Raw genomic sequence first — 15,301 nt, 5'->3', positions numbered from 1 at the left:
TTTACACCCATTCTTCTGAGTCAGGAACCATTCGATTTGCCATGGGGCTGTAAATTTTGTAGCATCATTCTTTCCCATGGAAAACCTGAGATGTCTAATCTGTACTGGTGTGTGTGTGGTTGTGTTTAGGAGGTGCTACCTCTGCTTCAGAGTCTCTGAGTTTCTGGATCTTCTCTTTGACTTTCATCTCAAACACCTGCTCCATCTCCATTTCCATCTTCTTCATCTTAGTCACATGCTCCCGCCTCTCTTCCTCCATCTGTGCAAGGGGGCTCCTGTTTCACGAACATGCACAAACACACATTTAGAGTTTAGCAGACTATTACAGTACAAACAAAAATACACCCGTATGCAAGAGAAGAAAAGAAAGGATAGAGAGGACCCTAGTGTATAAGGCTAATGGACCCAGACCAGTCCAAAAATGTTGAGTTAGTAAGCGGAACAGCAGCTGTGTTAGTGTGCATCTGTATGATCAACACCGCTCCAAAATCACTTATCAAACAGCCCATGTGAATTTTGAAGTGATAAATTAATCATCAATTATCTGACAAATCACTGATTCACAAAGATTAAAAATTATGAGTCATGATATACAGACAACCAGAAACCGTTTATGGAAACCTGACTGCCTGTCCACACCAAGGCAAGCTTGAATAAATGAACAAATTTATAGATTATACAGGTGTTCAACAAGGTAATACAGCAAAAGGCACTCAGGTTGTTTTGTTCTTTGGTACAAAAAACTAAAGAAAAGGTCAAATCAAACCAAAAACGAAAAGCAAATGCAAAAGCGCAAACTTTCGAAAACGATTGTTTTTGAAAATGATACCTGTGGACACTACAAAAAGGCAAATTAGTGAAATTTGAACGTGGTGTGAAAAGGCCTTTACTCCAAAACAAATTCCAACAAGCACTCATCCTGAGTTTCATGCCCTGTTTGTAAAATTGATTTAAAAACTCGGAAATCCCTTTATTAACTAGCAGCTAACAGAAAGTAAGACTTTCTAAGTAAGTAAGAAAGAAGCAAGAAAGTAAGCTTTTTTAAGTTAAGGCTAAATAAAGGAGGTCTTCTAAAGTAACAGCACAACAGCACTTTGAGTTTCTAACACAGCAGTAACAGACACTAAAACATGAGAGCAGGGTGCGGGACTCCAGATGTGGACAGACAGCGAGACAGCACAAGAAAGAACGAGGTGAATGTAAACTTGTGCATGACACTTACATGCCTTCACCTGTGTCAAATCTAAAATCAAAAACAAACACACTTAGCATGCTCACACTGTATCATGTGTTAGAGAAAACACAACATTAGCAGCTGGATGTTTTTTTGGTTAAGATGGGGATGGAGTTTCACGTGTGTGAGGGTGAACATGGATGGCATGGCTGGTTAGTGAGCGTGTTTCAGTGTGTGGTTAGTGACAGCTCTGTTGATGTGTTGGCTTTGGTTTTTAAGTGTATGGCAGGCTTGCTGTGAGGTTAAGGGATCATGTCCTTGGCACTGTCATCTTTGCCTATATTACATTCACAGACATCACAACATGTTGATTTACTTCATGTACAGTGAACCGACATCAAAAAACATTTGGTAATGTTTGTGTGTAACTACTAAAATACTAAGCTTTAAAGCAGGGGTGTCCAATGTCGGTCCTGGAGGGCCACTGTCCTACAGAGTTTAGCTCCAACTTGGCTCAACACACCTGTTTGGAAGTTTCTAGTCTGCTTTGTGAGACCTTGATTAGCTGTTCAGGTGTGTTTGATTAGGGTTGAAGCTAAACTTTGCAGGACACTGGCCCTCCAGGACTGACTTTGGACACCCCTGCTTTAAAGAATTAAAGAAACACCCTCACTTTGTGAGTTGCCCTTTGTTCTTGTTGTTGTCTACACCATTGTAAGTGACAGCGGCAAGCTTTCTACTCCGGTAGTTCTCATAATGGACATTGTTAGTCACGTCCTTCAGGTCCTGCATGTGAGTTCTGTGAACAAATAATTAATACAATTCATAGGAAAAAAATACAATTTAATTAGTATACTGAAACGGAAACACGAAATACTCTGGGCATAGTTAACTAAATCTGCCTGTCACATACAGTTTAAGAGACCCAAATAAAAGGTTGCGACTCTGTAACATGGATTCTAAAAAATTCTGGACAGGTCAAGTGACTGATCCATGGTCAGTTTGGTAGATTCACGGGAATTCCATCTCACTCATCTAGCATTACTGGTAAAGAAATGAAGTACCTGATGAGCATGTTTCGAAGGATTGTGAAGTCACAGTGCTCCCCGTTCTCCACTAAAACAAGAAAAAAGCATTTATTGTATCAATACACAAAATCAATTTCCCTCCAAAACGTTTTGATTTAATTTGAACATACAGAAAATCCGAAACGATGACAGAAATCTTATTATAATTATCCCCAATACAGTCTACACTTTTTATACTTGAAAGAAGTAGAAATTGGCATATTCAGCCCTATTCTGCATCCTGCTGTTGCAATACAAAAACTGACCCGCAGGTGGCAACAGTTCTGGCACCAGCTTGTGCATCTTCTGCATGGCGTCACTTATCAGATGAATGAAGCAAACCTCTCCCTCCTTTTTCAATCCACATGCCACCTGTGTGCTTACATGTTGCTGAAAGCATCCCAGGCATTCAAACTCACCCACTCAACACAAAGGTCCAAATGCAGTAACACAATGTCCTTCCTGGTCATACTAGACGGTTTATCTATCCGTCTGTCTGGCTACCCGTCTGTCTAAAAAAAGCTTAAGTTGAGTTTGGGTCACTTGAGAGGATTTGGCAGACATGCAACTCATAGGTTATCACAGGTCAAAGTCTTCAGAAAAAGAAAGATCTGTCTTGGTATCAGTTCCATTCAACCGTTTTAGCAAACCCTTGAGTAAACTCTCTGGCCTTAGGCTTTGTCAGCCTTAGGCTGTCATGTTCGATTTAAGGCTTTTTGGGTTGCAGTTATTTGCCAGACAAAAATGGTTGGTTCATTTCTAACTGGAATGGACTGAGCTGAAATTATGGAGAGTCACCAAGCATCCCAATCTTCTCCCTGATGTGTATAAAAATATCAGTGAACGTTCATCCACAAAGCTTCATTCACGACTCCAGCAGCACATTTAAAGTGTGTCATGTGACAGGCTCTGCAGGAGCTCTTGATGAAACATCTAAAGAAAAACAGCACTTCCTGTTTGCAAATCTGCAGGTTTTCACTTAAAGGAACAATACGGTGTTTTTAGGAGGACCCATTGATGGAAGCAATATAATATACAAAACTATTTCTTCAGAGGTGTATAACGACCTTACGTAATGAACCATTATGTTTGTAATACCTTAGAATAAGCTGTTTATATCTACATACAGAGTGGCCCTACATACCTTGAATTCGCCGCCATGTTTTGTACAGCAGCCCTTAAAGGACAAACAACTCTACTACACGCGTTTCCTCTTCCTCTCCGCTGCGGTATCGTGGTGAAACGGATTGCGGGATGATCCGTGATCCGTACGGGTCATGCTCTACGGTTCGGAACGCATCATGACCCGCGGATTAACTGAAAGTTTATTCATCATTGAGTAAAAGAGTAATACGCACTCTCGCTCGCGCTCCAGTTTCAGCTCCAACGCGCTCTCGCTCTCTCTCAAGTATCTGGACGAGTACAATATTAAAGCGGTTCCAGATAAACAATGACACTCAAAACTGCTCCGTCACACAGCTAATATTACAATAACAACATATCTTGGTATTTTAGTATGTTACTCTCATACTGATCCGAATCAAAGCATCCTCCTCGGGGGTGATTTTTAGACGATCTTTCTCTCCAACGTCTCTCTGCTGGAAAGTATCTCCATAGATATCTGTGAGTACATATCTCCTAAAAGCCTTAGTACCGTGGGTCTTAACGCGTCTCTGCTGGAAAGTCTTTATAATATTAACGCAGGTCCATTGCTCCTGCCTGACTTTTATCCTTCTTTTTAAACTTCAAATCCACAAACCTTTTATTTTATGTAATACATAAGTCATAGCTCTTTCTACAGTCTTTCTAATGCCCGCAAAATCTCTTCCCTGCATCAACATGAGAACGACATCTTTTTGTACTGTGGTGGCCACCGTCGTGTTTGGACTGAGCGATTCGTGGCAAATCTATAATACGACGCTAGTGGCCGCTGTTAATTAAAAACTGCACCTTTAACGCCCAACTGTATGCACACATGTGAGTCTTCATTTATCATGTGACCTTAACCACACTATGAAGACAATCATATTAGTATGCTTACTGTATGATTTGTTTGATTAACATGTAAAGAGTTTGGTTCCAAAATTAAATGACTCCTTTTTTTATTTTCAAAAATCATGTTTTTTATTATGATATCATGTTGTTATTGTTTTATTGAGTTAAGCCTGGCTCAGATTACAGGATTCTCGGCCAGAATTTACACCGATTTCCCCTCCCGAGAATCTTTGAAAAAATCGGGTCCAGAACCTCGATCGGGTCCGAGGTTCGGCCCAGATTATCACGTAATGTGAGGCGTTCACAGATCGAATCTTACACCTCCCGATCTGCTCCGAGAGAAATCGGGGCCGCCCCGATCATATCAAACATGTTTGATATTTAGGATTTTAAATCGGGGTGATGACGTTGGTACTTTCGCAACAGCCAATGAGAGGCACATCTGCAAGGTGACGGAGGTGACTGACAGACCTTTAAAAATGTCGACTGCGAAAGCTCCTGCAAGGGAATGTTGGACAGCGGAGATGGAGGAACAACTTGTGGCAACAACATGATTGTCTATATAATGTATCCTCCAAAACATACCACATGCATGAGTCACCATTCAGCCAAATGTGTCACATGTCGAGACTGTGTGCAGGCATTAGTCAACTCGCTAAAGCTTTTGTAAAAGACGCAACTAACACGAAAAGCTAAACAACTGCATTGGGAAAAGTTGTTTAACTTTGTGCTGGACAGTCTCTCAGCAGCATGTTATGGGAAAGATCTTGAGTAGAACAACACCCAGAGGGTCTATCCTACCCTACAAACACATGCTTACTAAGGGGCGGTGACCTTTCACCCCTTACCTTCTGCCACGCCCCAGGGGTACTGCCTTCCTCGAACCCGCTTCCCGTTGACCTCGATGATGGTGTTACTGCCGACCACAGCCAGAGGCAAACGATCCTGAAGAACAAAAACAAACAGTATACATTTACATTTAGTCATTTAGCAGATGCTTTTATCCAAAGCGACTTACAGAGAGTTCAGGGAGCAATAAAGCCATATACATGTAAAATGCAGACACGAGAAACAGAGAGAGAGGCAGAGAGAGGACAAAAAATAAAGCAAATTATATTGAATTAATTGATTTGAATGACAGTCCAAGAGCACTCTATCCGTGTGACCCATTTCTGTAGTGTCGAAAGTTAAGCAGCCCTTATTTTGGTAGTTAAAGCTCCCTGAATGTGGACTGTGTTTTCGACAATAGCATTGCTCTAAGAGTACGTTTACACGAAGAAAAACTGAAAAGTTATTCCTTTGCGTTTTTGAAAAGTTTTACGTACACGACAGCATTATCAAAACAATCCGCATTTACACTGATCCAGGAAAACAAATAAAAACGTTATGCATGCCAGGCCAGTGGATGGCGATGTTGCGCTGTGAAGAAACACTACGTGCCTGTGCACATCCGCATTCTGTTTTAAGCTAAAAGCGTTTTTAGTACACTTTGTTGGCGTGTATGTGTTTACAGTTTGTGTATAAAAATACTATGTCTCTGACTATGACTGTTTGTAGGGGTGCAGTAAATCTACTTTTTGCTGGAGAAATGATAATAAGTATGTCACGCAGCACAAACACACAGCATGGAGGCCGCCATTATACTTGCTCATGGCTACAGACTGAAGGCGTAATACGCATGTGTATGGAAAGCGCCGTCTTCATAGTTTACATGGAGACGATAACGCATCATTTTCAAAAAAGTGCACTTTGAAACCTGTTTTCAAAAGCTTGCGTTTTCAGTCCTCCAAAACGCTGTTGTCGTTTAAATGAACAGCCAAAACGCATAAAAAGTTTTCAGTTTTTAGTTGAAAACGGTCTTGTGTAAATGGCCTATTAGATTTGCTACTAGCCATTCAGATGGAGGTGGTAGATGGGGTGACACTGTCATTCCAGAGAGCATTTGGACAAAAATTTGGATACACCCCGAGTAAAAACTTAAAAGCTTCATACCCCTGCAATCTCTACTGTACTGTGCTACATCTAGCTGTTTTTAAATGCAAACGCCCAACGTGAACACACCCAACCATCATTCAGCCAACCAAGTGACACGTCAGATTTGAAAATATGTAGTTTGGAATCATTCAACAGTGAATCATTCATCAACTGTGGAAAACCGGTGCATACAAACCTTAATCTTTTTCACTAGTTTGTTCTCCTCCTCGTCGTCTGTCTCTGGGAACTCATAGATTTTAATCTTGTGTTCCTGAATCTCTCTCATAATCTGCTCAAGAAGACAGGAAGAATAAAGAGTAAGTACTGTGTTGACATTTGAACAGTTTGGTATTTCCCAGCAGGCTCTGTGGGCTCTCACTGACTGTAGCTTTCATGGGAAGTGGAGACCTGGTCTCAAAGGAGCAACAGAGCATGTGTGGATAGATTTATGGGTTTTATTAAGATGTTTTCTCACTGCAGGCCATGTTTGCACCAACATTCTGACACTGCTACATGTGGACAGGTCGCCTCTGCTGTTTTGGAGATGTTAAACTACACCACATGGAAGGTTTAACATGGCAAACACTTTCATGAAGGTGTGGAGTGACTTTTGTCTTAATTGGGGTGAGGGTGGTCAGTCAGACTAAATAGAGGGCGGTTTAAGGCCCGTTCAGATTGCGGGAGATACAAAAAAGTGAAACGAATACCCGACGAACCAAGTTTTCATATCAACGACGAAACGAATGTTCGCTTTCTTCTATTTGAGGCCTGCACGGTAGATGGCGCTGATGGAGAATACATTTCATGCCTAAACATTAGGTGGCGCTCAACCGCTATTCAGGCTTCGGCTGCTGAGAAGAAGAAAAGCTTAAAGCTGATCGCGTAACAATACAGGCTACTAGTACTGTTTGCTTTATGTACTTACAACAGCAGAACAAGAAATGCATTTCTCCAGCAGCAGCGAAGATGAGTTTATTGTTTTTTGCCTGAATAAGCAAAGGAAGAGAAAAAGACGATATTGGGTTCACCCTATTCTTGAGAAGAGCACGGGGAGTTTAATAGATTGTTCCAGGAGTTAAAGCTGTACCACGATCGTTTTCATCGTTACTTCAGGACGATGGTCTGGGGGTTAATTAGTTACCAAATGGCATTTGCATTGCAGCTGTACTATTTAAACAGTTGTAAAATATGTGTACACTTGACTTGATGTTTGTTTACATGTGCCTGTGCATTCTACCTACAAGCAAAACTGCTTAGTTATTGTATATAAATAAAAATAAAGATATTTGAAGAAACTGATTGTATTTCTATTTCAATATCTTGTATTGTATATTTGATGACTTTTACTGGTACCTCCAATATATTTGTAATATCCCATACTACAACATAACATGTGAATTGTATTCATATGAAAGATTATATATATATATATATATATATATTAGTTTATATATACTGTTTATACTTTTATATTTGAATGCCACCTCAAATTATGCCACAGAACTTCTTTTTTGTCCTGGTTTTTGTAGTCGCTGTGAGTTTTTTCAAAAAGTTCTGTCTGTTCTGACAGTAACAACTCGACATCCATTCTCTTACAACAGCTTTTTGAGCCTTTAGTGCCCCCGCGTGCCTTCAGTGGCTCTAGGCGCGTGATGTAAAATGCTCAATTCTTATTGGACGGTCAGTTTCTTCGCTTTGCGAATGGGGAAAGATTCGTCGCACTAGACGAAAAAAAACCTCCGCATTTCCGCCGGGTGGATATTCGCGGTCTATATGAAAAGTTTCATAAGAATCTATTGTTTTTGTTCTAGAGCGTTATCGCGACGAACATTCACACCGAATATTCGCGGGCAATCTGAACGGGCCTTTACTTATTTCCTTAATTTGCATTTCAGAGCTCTGATCACAAAAAAAACAAATTTTGCTTGCTCTTGTAAAATAAATATACAACAATATCAGATTTCCACTACACAATTATTGCGGCCAATTCAATTCAAACAAGAAATCAGCCTATCACAACAGAGATGAATTACATACAAAAGTCTCAAAGTCAAAATAGCAAAAACAGATAAGATTGAAAAACATTAAAACTAAAATAAAATTATGATGTTTTTCGGATGGCAAATCTACAATATTATCACAACTAACAAAAGAAATGTAAAGTCCTTTTCACCAACAGTAAGTCTGTCCAACATCAAGCTCACCTGCTTCTTAAACTGTTGGCACTCCTCTGGAGTCAGTGTGTCTGCTTTAGCGATGAGCGGGATGATGTTCACTTTTTCATGTAACCGTTTCATGAACTCAATATCCAATGGTTTGAGTCTGAGAGAGAGAGAATATAAGGGTTTAATGTTTCAAACTAAACACTGCACTGAGTCCAGAAACAGCCCCACATGTCTCCTCTCTACAGTGCAGTAGTGGGATATCACATTCACACTGCTGTTTGGCAACTTGGCTGAACTTGTAGATCGGCCTGTAGTTAAGACACATGTTCTGCAAGAGGAGCGATAAAATAAACAGACAGAAATCGGTCTGTGACTAAACTAAAAGAGCCATTGAGCACATGCAAATGTATATGTGACCCTGGACAACAAAACCAGTCTTATGGGTCAATTTTTCAAAATTGAGATTTTTACATATTCTGAAAGCTGAATAAATAAACTTTCTATAGATATATGAGTTGTCAGAATAGGACAATATCTGGCTCAGATACAACCATTTAAAACTCAGGAATCTGAGAGTGCAAAAAAATCTAAATATTGAGAAAATCGCCTTTGAAGTTCTTTATCAGGGGCACTGTGGCAGACCATCCACTCACAAAAATAAAGTTTTTATATATTTAAGGTAGGAAATTTACAAAATATCTTCATGGAACATGATCTTTACTTAATATCCTAATGATTTTTGGCATAAAAGAAAAATTGATCATTTTGACCCACACAATGTATTTTTGTCTTTTACTAAAAATGTTCCCGTGCTACTTAAGACTGGTTTTGTGATCCAGGGTCACATATATGGGCACATATACAGTGACATCTATTTACACCAAATCTTTAGACCATCTGTCAATTCAACCATTTCCTCTAATTAATTTAGGTCATTAGTCAATCATACAATGAGCTTGGCTGACATGTACTGTACATAAACCCAAGACATTGGAGCTGTGCGATAAAACTATACTGATATTGAGTGATGTACACCTTTATCAGTAACTATAGAAAAAACACTCAATAGTTAAAATGTAAATAGACACAAAGTTTGGTTGCATAAACAACCTGTCCACAGTCACATGGATCATAAACAGCCTTTCATGTTTTTGACACAGTGCAAGCAACTATTTTGCGTGTGCAAATTTAGATTTTGCTTTTACAGAGAGACAGTTAATCGTTTTAATCCCCTACTTCACAACATATATTGTTTATCTATCTCATTATTAGTCATAACGAAAGTTTACTATTTGCATGCATTTAAAGTCGTGCCTGTTTAAACTCACAAGCGGTTCATCTGGCTGATTAGAAAGTGGGGATTTGTTTCAAGATAACAATCAGCAGGATGTACATTATCTCTTACATATATCACACTGAATCAAAAAACTGCTTTGACTAATTAATCTTTTTTAAATCTTGAATAAATAGTAAACGTAATAGTACAGGGCTTGTGTGCGTGCGTGCGTGCGTGCGTGCGTGTGCGTGTCTGTGTGTGTGCACGTACTTGTCTGTGTACGTGTGTGTGTGCGTGCACGTCCGTGTGTCTGCACGTCCGTGTATGTCTGTCTATGTGTGTTAGTACATGTGCATATTGTGTGTGTGGAGTGTTTTGTATGTGGGTATGTCTGTCTTCTGTGTTTTCACCTTTTTCTTGTTTTTGCAGGTACAACTTTAATTGTTTTGCTTATAGTCAATATGTCTTATGTGCATATTGTGTGTGTGGAGTGTTTTGTATGTGGGTATGTCTGTCTTCTGTGTTTTCACCTTTTTCTTGTTTTTGCAGGTACAACTTTAATAGTTTTGCTTATAGTCAATATGTCTTATGTACAGCTGCTTTGTAACAATGAAAATTGTAAAAAGCGCTATATAAATAAAGTCTAGTTGAGTTGACTGTGACCAAATGGTCACATTTTGCGATTATTTTAACTGCCAGTGTGACCAATTTTTCTTAATGGTCCATATATAATTTTTGCGTATTATAAATTTAATGCGCAGAAACGTTATATTGCGCAAGCGGCGCATTCAGTCACTCATTTTCGTCTCCCCTCCTTCAACCATTCACTTATCTATCAGTGCCCCCGCCCCCAAAGATGTAATTTGCGGGTGTAAAAAGAGGCGCATTTATGCTATGATGAAGCGGAAGGACCAACAGAGCAAACGAGTGAAGCGCTCAATCTTGCAACTCAAATATGTTTTGCCGCCTGCAGAATACAAGAATTTCCCCGGCTAAGGTACAAAACAGCAAAGATAACGAAATGTGTTGCGTGGATTGTATGCATGTGAAGCTAATGCAGGAAACATGTGTTTAAACTTTAAGCACTATACCATTGTATAAAGCTCTCTGACAATACTGCAAAGCATACAAAATGTTAACGTTATAAATCACGTTAAATCCTATTTATTTGTGCGTCTCTATTGATAAAGCCAAACGTGTATCAATGCAGCTTTCATGAAGAATAATCACTTAAGCCTTCAGGTCTTGTGGGTTGTTTGAGATATGTGCGCGCCCAGGGAGTCAGAGCACAAAATACTAAACTGAGTTCTCTTTCACGCCTTCTTACTCTAAAACGGACATATATACCCCTTTAGCTGGAGGCAAAACAAAGGGAAAACTGGAGGCAGCCAATACAAACCAGCACAGATTTGGCTACATAAGGAGTTTAAAATATAATCTTGTTGTGTTGTTAAGTGCCACAGTCGACAGAATACAGTCTCCAATTTGATATTTTAACACATACCTGCTGCCATTCCAAACAAAAACACGGACGACAGCTGTAGTTAAACACAATAAAATGAGCGGACTGAACAGAAACGATCATCAAAAATTCTCGCATTTCACTTCATAACACTAAAGATTCAAAAGCTACTGTCTTTTGTTGGTGTAGATTATGGTTTGGGTATGTGTCTAAAAATATCTCATGTATGCACAACAGGGCTCTAGAGTGCGACCAATTTAGTCGCACATGCGACCTTATTTCTCAATGGTGCTACTAAGAAAAATCTGAGGTCGCACCGGTGCGACCAGCCGTTCGAGGGAGAAAAAAAGTCTCCGCGACTCTGAAAGTCTCCCTGTGATTCAACAACAGACACACATTAGGCCCATATCGTGGTCTAAACCAATCAGAGATAGTGAAGGGCGGACCCCCTCTGATTGGCCGTGGTCCAGATTTTCCTGTACGTGTGTGTACCAGAGGTCGCGTTAACTGAAAATTCTCTGTCATTGACAAAAAATGTTTACCAATGACGGAAAAACCTGAAGGCCGTCCGTCCGTCATTTTAACGGATTACAGTGAGGACCATTTGTAACTCCCCGTTTCCCTTCATTAGAGCGTGATAGGCTCACGAAGGGACGTGCGTGTTTTCACATGTCATTGTTACTGACTAGACATGTGATGCGATCTGGGAAAACCAGTCGGATGTCGCGCTGGGACGCGGAAAGACAGTTCACCTATCAAAGTAAACCACATAACATGAAGAATGAAGGAGTATCAATGCACATTTCCCGCCAGTCCTGTGTAAACTACGGCATGCAAAGTTTTCTCATACAATATTTTCGTGAGATGACAGAGCTCCCCGTCTGCAGCACCGGGAGTTATCCAATCGCAAAGCATACAAGGGATGATCAAAAGTCCAGACACTATGCACATGATAAACAACGTAAAACTTGCTTGCTTATTAGTTGTTGTCCGTAATGTTTGCTAGTTTCCTTGTGTAGTGATAATGGCAGAGCTCTCGTTCTTTAAGTGTGCCTGCACCATTTTCCTTACTTTCGTTTTATTCAAACGGTTTTGTACAGTATTTTTATAGACTTCAACACTGGGAAATGTTTTTTTTATTAAATTGTTATTAGAGTAAGTCTTTTACCACTGTAAAGTGACTTTTACTTGTGATACTGGACTGTTGTGCTTTTATTTTCATCACTTAACTTTAAACCCGTTTTCCTCCAAATTCTGTTCCTGAAAATCATAGCGCTTCAGCCGACCTTGGAAAGGGCTTGAATATGGTATCAAAAACTGTAATATATAAATTTGCACCATGTGTTGGGTTTTCCCAGATCGAATCACATATGAACATAAACATTAAAACATTAAATATGTAGATGAATATAAACAACAACGGCTTTATTGGGCATTCAGTTGTATTAAAATACAACAAGTTCCGAGACGCAAGTACAGTGTGATGACGTCACGAACATACTAATTACCACGTAAAGCCACCTTGCACCATAGAGATTATGGCGGATTTTTTACGAGCCTGTCAGTCAAAATGAAGGACAATAAAAAAGTCTAGTGCAACCTCTGGTGTGTACGTGTGAAGATGCGTGTGCTGCAGTCAGACAGAGAGGTGAGGAGCCTATAGGCCCGTCAGTTAAACAGAGTGGATGTAGCCGCGGATGATGAGAGAAGATGAAAAGAACGATTGACAACTTTTTCGTGAATAATGTTAAGTTAAGGCCTGTGATCGGTCCGAAAATCATAAGCAATGCTCTGACACGGAGCCATCAACCTCCCAGGTTATGTCCGTTTATCTTGAGATGTTTTAAGTTTCAGTTTCAGTTCAGTGAAGCACTTTAAGCACCAACACTTCTTCAGTAAGTTACCTTTATTGTAGAATTGTGCTTCAAATAAAGAACTTTATGTTGACCAGATTGTTAGTTAATCATTTACAAGTCAATTTTGCCTATATGGACAGCAATTTAAAAAAAAGTGAACTGGTAAAACTGCGGTGTTAAATGCGATGCGGTCGAAAATTTGGGTGCACCTAATTTTTGTGCTGGTGCACCTAAGAAAAAAAGTTAGGCGCACCAGTGCAACCAGTGCAAAAAGTTAGTCTAGAGCCCTGCACAAATCAGAAACTGGGGAACAAGGTTATTTTTTACGTAGCGTTAACTTTTGAACGCATGGAGTATGCCAGCTAACTTTGTTAGTTATACAACTAGCAGTTAACTATCGACCAGAAACTAAACATAAAGGAAACTGTTTGTCATCTCTTTTTTAGTTGTCAAAAGTGCATTTGTATAAAGGGAGAGGGAACAGTGAGAATTCAAGGCTCATGTTATGTGTCAGGTTTGTGTTCAAGTAAATGCATTTGCTAACGTTTGCCACTGTTAGTATACGCACTCCGTTTATCTTGACTATACACACTCGGTTTCTCTGTCTGGTAGGTGTCTTTGCAAACCAATTACATATTTAAAAACTACAACACTAATTTCTCGCTAGAAATGCAATCAAAAGTTATTGAAAGTGAAAATTAAACTTACTGTGGAAAGGGGGGCGCGGTTTAGCAAGGTCTGCGCCGAAGGGAGGAGGCGCGAGAAAGACGGCGCGTAAGTAGGTCAAGTTCACATTAAGATCAGCTGTGTCTCGTTACAGTTATTGGTGAGGAGACGCATAAGAAGCTGCAGGAGTGAACGACACGTCAGAGAGAGAGCGGCTGGGAACCGACACACCGTCTGGATGAAGAGGACCTCTACGAGCCCGAGTGTAGCAAAGTTCAATAAAACGGAAGGAAGGAGGCGGGAACCGGCGAACATTTAACACACTTTAATAAAAAATAAACAAACAATAACACGGAAGTAAAAGGCCGGCAGTCGACCGTGAGGTGGCTGCCGGCCTTTTACTTCCATGTTATTGTTTGTTTATTTTTGATTAAAGTGTGTTAAATGTTCGCACAAACATAAATAAAACTTAACATTTCCGGGCCCGGTCCTCTCTCGTCGGCAGTCCCGTCGCTCATCCTCTTATGCTCCCTAGTGTGGAAATATTTTTCAGTTAAAAGTATGATTTAATTATCAATATAATCAATAAGTGTTTTCTTTCATTAAATCATTAAGCTGTGTGCTTTTATCATGTGCTTGCTATTTTACTCAGTGAAAAGTTACTGTGGCAAGCGGAGTGAGACAGGATAAGTGGGGGTTGGAACCATAAATTTAACTAAGTCAACACACACACACACACAAAGAGTCACACAGAAAAGAAATGTTATGAATCAATCCACTGCATTTGTTTTAAGTATAATCATGAGTTGTGATGTGTTTTAATGAATCATAGGATTAAGAAACAACGCTACATAATTAAAAGCATTAGATGATTGAGTGTTTTCTTTTTACTAAAAGAATGTTAAGAATGTTGGTATGTTGTCCGGCCACAAGAAACTGTCTCTAGGGAACACTCCCCAAAAAGAAACTGTCTCTAGGGAACATTCCCCAAAACTAGCGACTGACCACAGGATGTAAAACATGTGTTGTGAGAGATGTTGTTCTACAGGAACTAACAAAGAAGGACGGAGTCAGATAAACTGGTTCACGGTGATTGGTTGCTAAGGAGCAATACTCCACAGAGAAAAAGGAGGAGTCAGAAGATGAGAACGACGTCAAATACTGAATAAATATGTGTGTTTTTTGAATAATCTGGGTTGTTGGCTTTTGAGAGAGTGTGGAGAGTGACTGACAACCCAAAGCTTTGTTACCCTTTTTACATCTGATAATAAAACTTCTGTTTAATTTTGGAGAACGTCTCCGTGCAAATTTTTGAGCATGCAGGACTGACCATTAAGTCCAACACTAGCTCCCCCGTGAGGCATGCGGGACCGGTGCACGCACAGCTGAAACTCATTATCACTCACGCCACCAGCCCCGCCTTCCTGCCCTACGGCTCTCGTCCCGCCTTCCTCGCTACACCAAGATTTAATAAGCAACAGATATTTAAAGTTGTAAGATTATAAGCAGCGCAGTGGCGCGACCTTTGTTTGTGATTGAGAAAATAAAAGAATCTTCGTTTCCCAGCCACGCCGACCCCGCCTCCTTTCTTCCTACCCCTACGAACTGAGTTACACTGGTGCCGAAACCCGGGAAGAAAGGAGTGAGCTGCCGCCGCCATGCAGTC

At 40.1% G+C, this 15,301-nt stretch overlaps 1 protein-coding gene and 1 long non-coding RNA gene across 6 annotated transcripts in view; one reads left to right on the top strand and one right to left on the bottom strand.

Moving 5' to 3' along the window:
• The window catches only part of LOC130567537 (uncharacterized), a 199,246-nt gene that overhangs the window by 25,153 nt on the left and 158,792 nt on the right, over window positions 1–15,301 (top strand). The window lies entirely within an intron of this gene.
• septin7a (septin 7a) overlaps window positions 1–15,301 on the bottom strand; it is a 60,289-nt gene that overhangs the window by 8,180 nt on the left and 36,808 nt on the right. For 2 of the 4 annotated variants that reach the window (XM_057355717.1, XM_057355714.1), the window contains exons 6-12: window positions 8,415–8,532; window positions 6,407–6,499; window positions 5,085–5,181; window positions 2,239–2,290; window positions 1,848–1,973; window positions 1,223–1,243; window positions 140–275 (exon numbers count right to left, since the gene is read on the bottom strand). In XM_057355717.1, the coding sequence (XP_057211700.1) occupies window positions 140–275; window positions 1,223–1,243; window positions 1,848–1,973; window positions 2,239–2,290; window positions 5,085–5,181; window positions 6,407–6,499; window positions 8,415–8,532 (643 nt within the window). The remainder of the gene's footprint in view (window positions 1–139; window positions 276–1,222; window positions 1,244–1,847; window positions 1,974–2,238; window positions 2,291–5,084; window positions 5,182–6,406; window positions 6,500–8,414; window positions 8,533–15,301) is intronic. The other 2 variants (XM_057355718.1, XM_057355715.1) reach the window with 1 other exon arrangement.

This window comes from Triplophysa rosa, linkage group LG16, assembly GCF_024868665.1.
Source record: "Triplophysa rosa linkage group LG16, Trosa_1v2, whole genome shotgun sequence".
Lineage (NCBI taxonomy): Eukaryota > Metazoa > Chordata > Actinopteri > Cypriniformes > Nemacheilidae > Triplophysa > Triplophysa rosa.
This window is presented reverse-complemented; position numbering and strand designations above follow the sequence as displayed.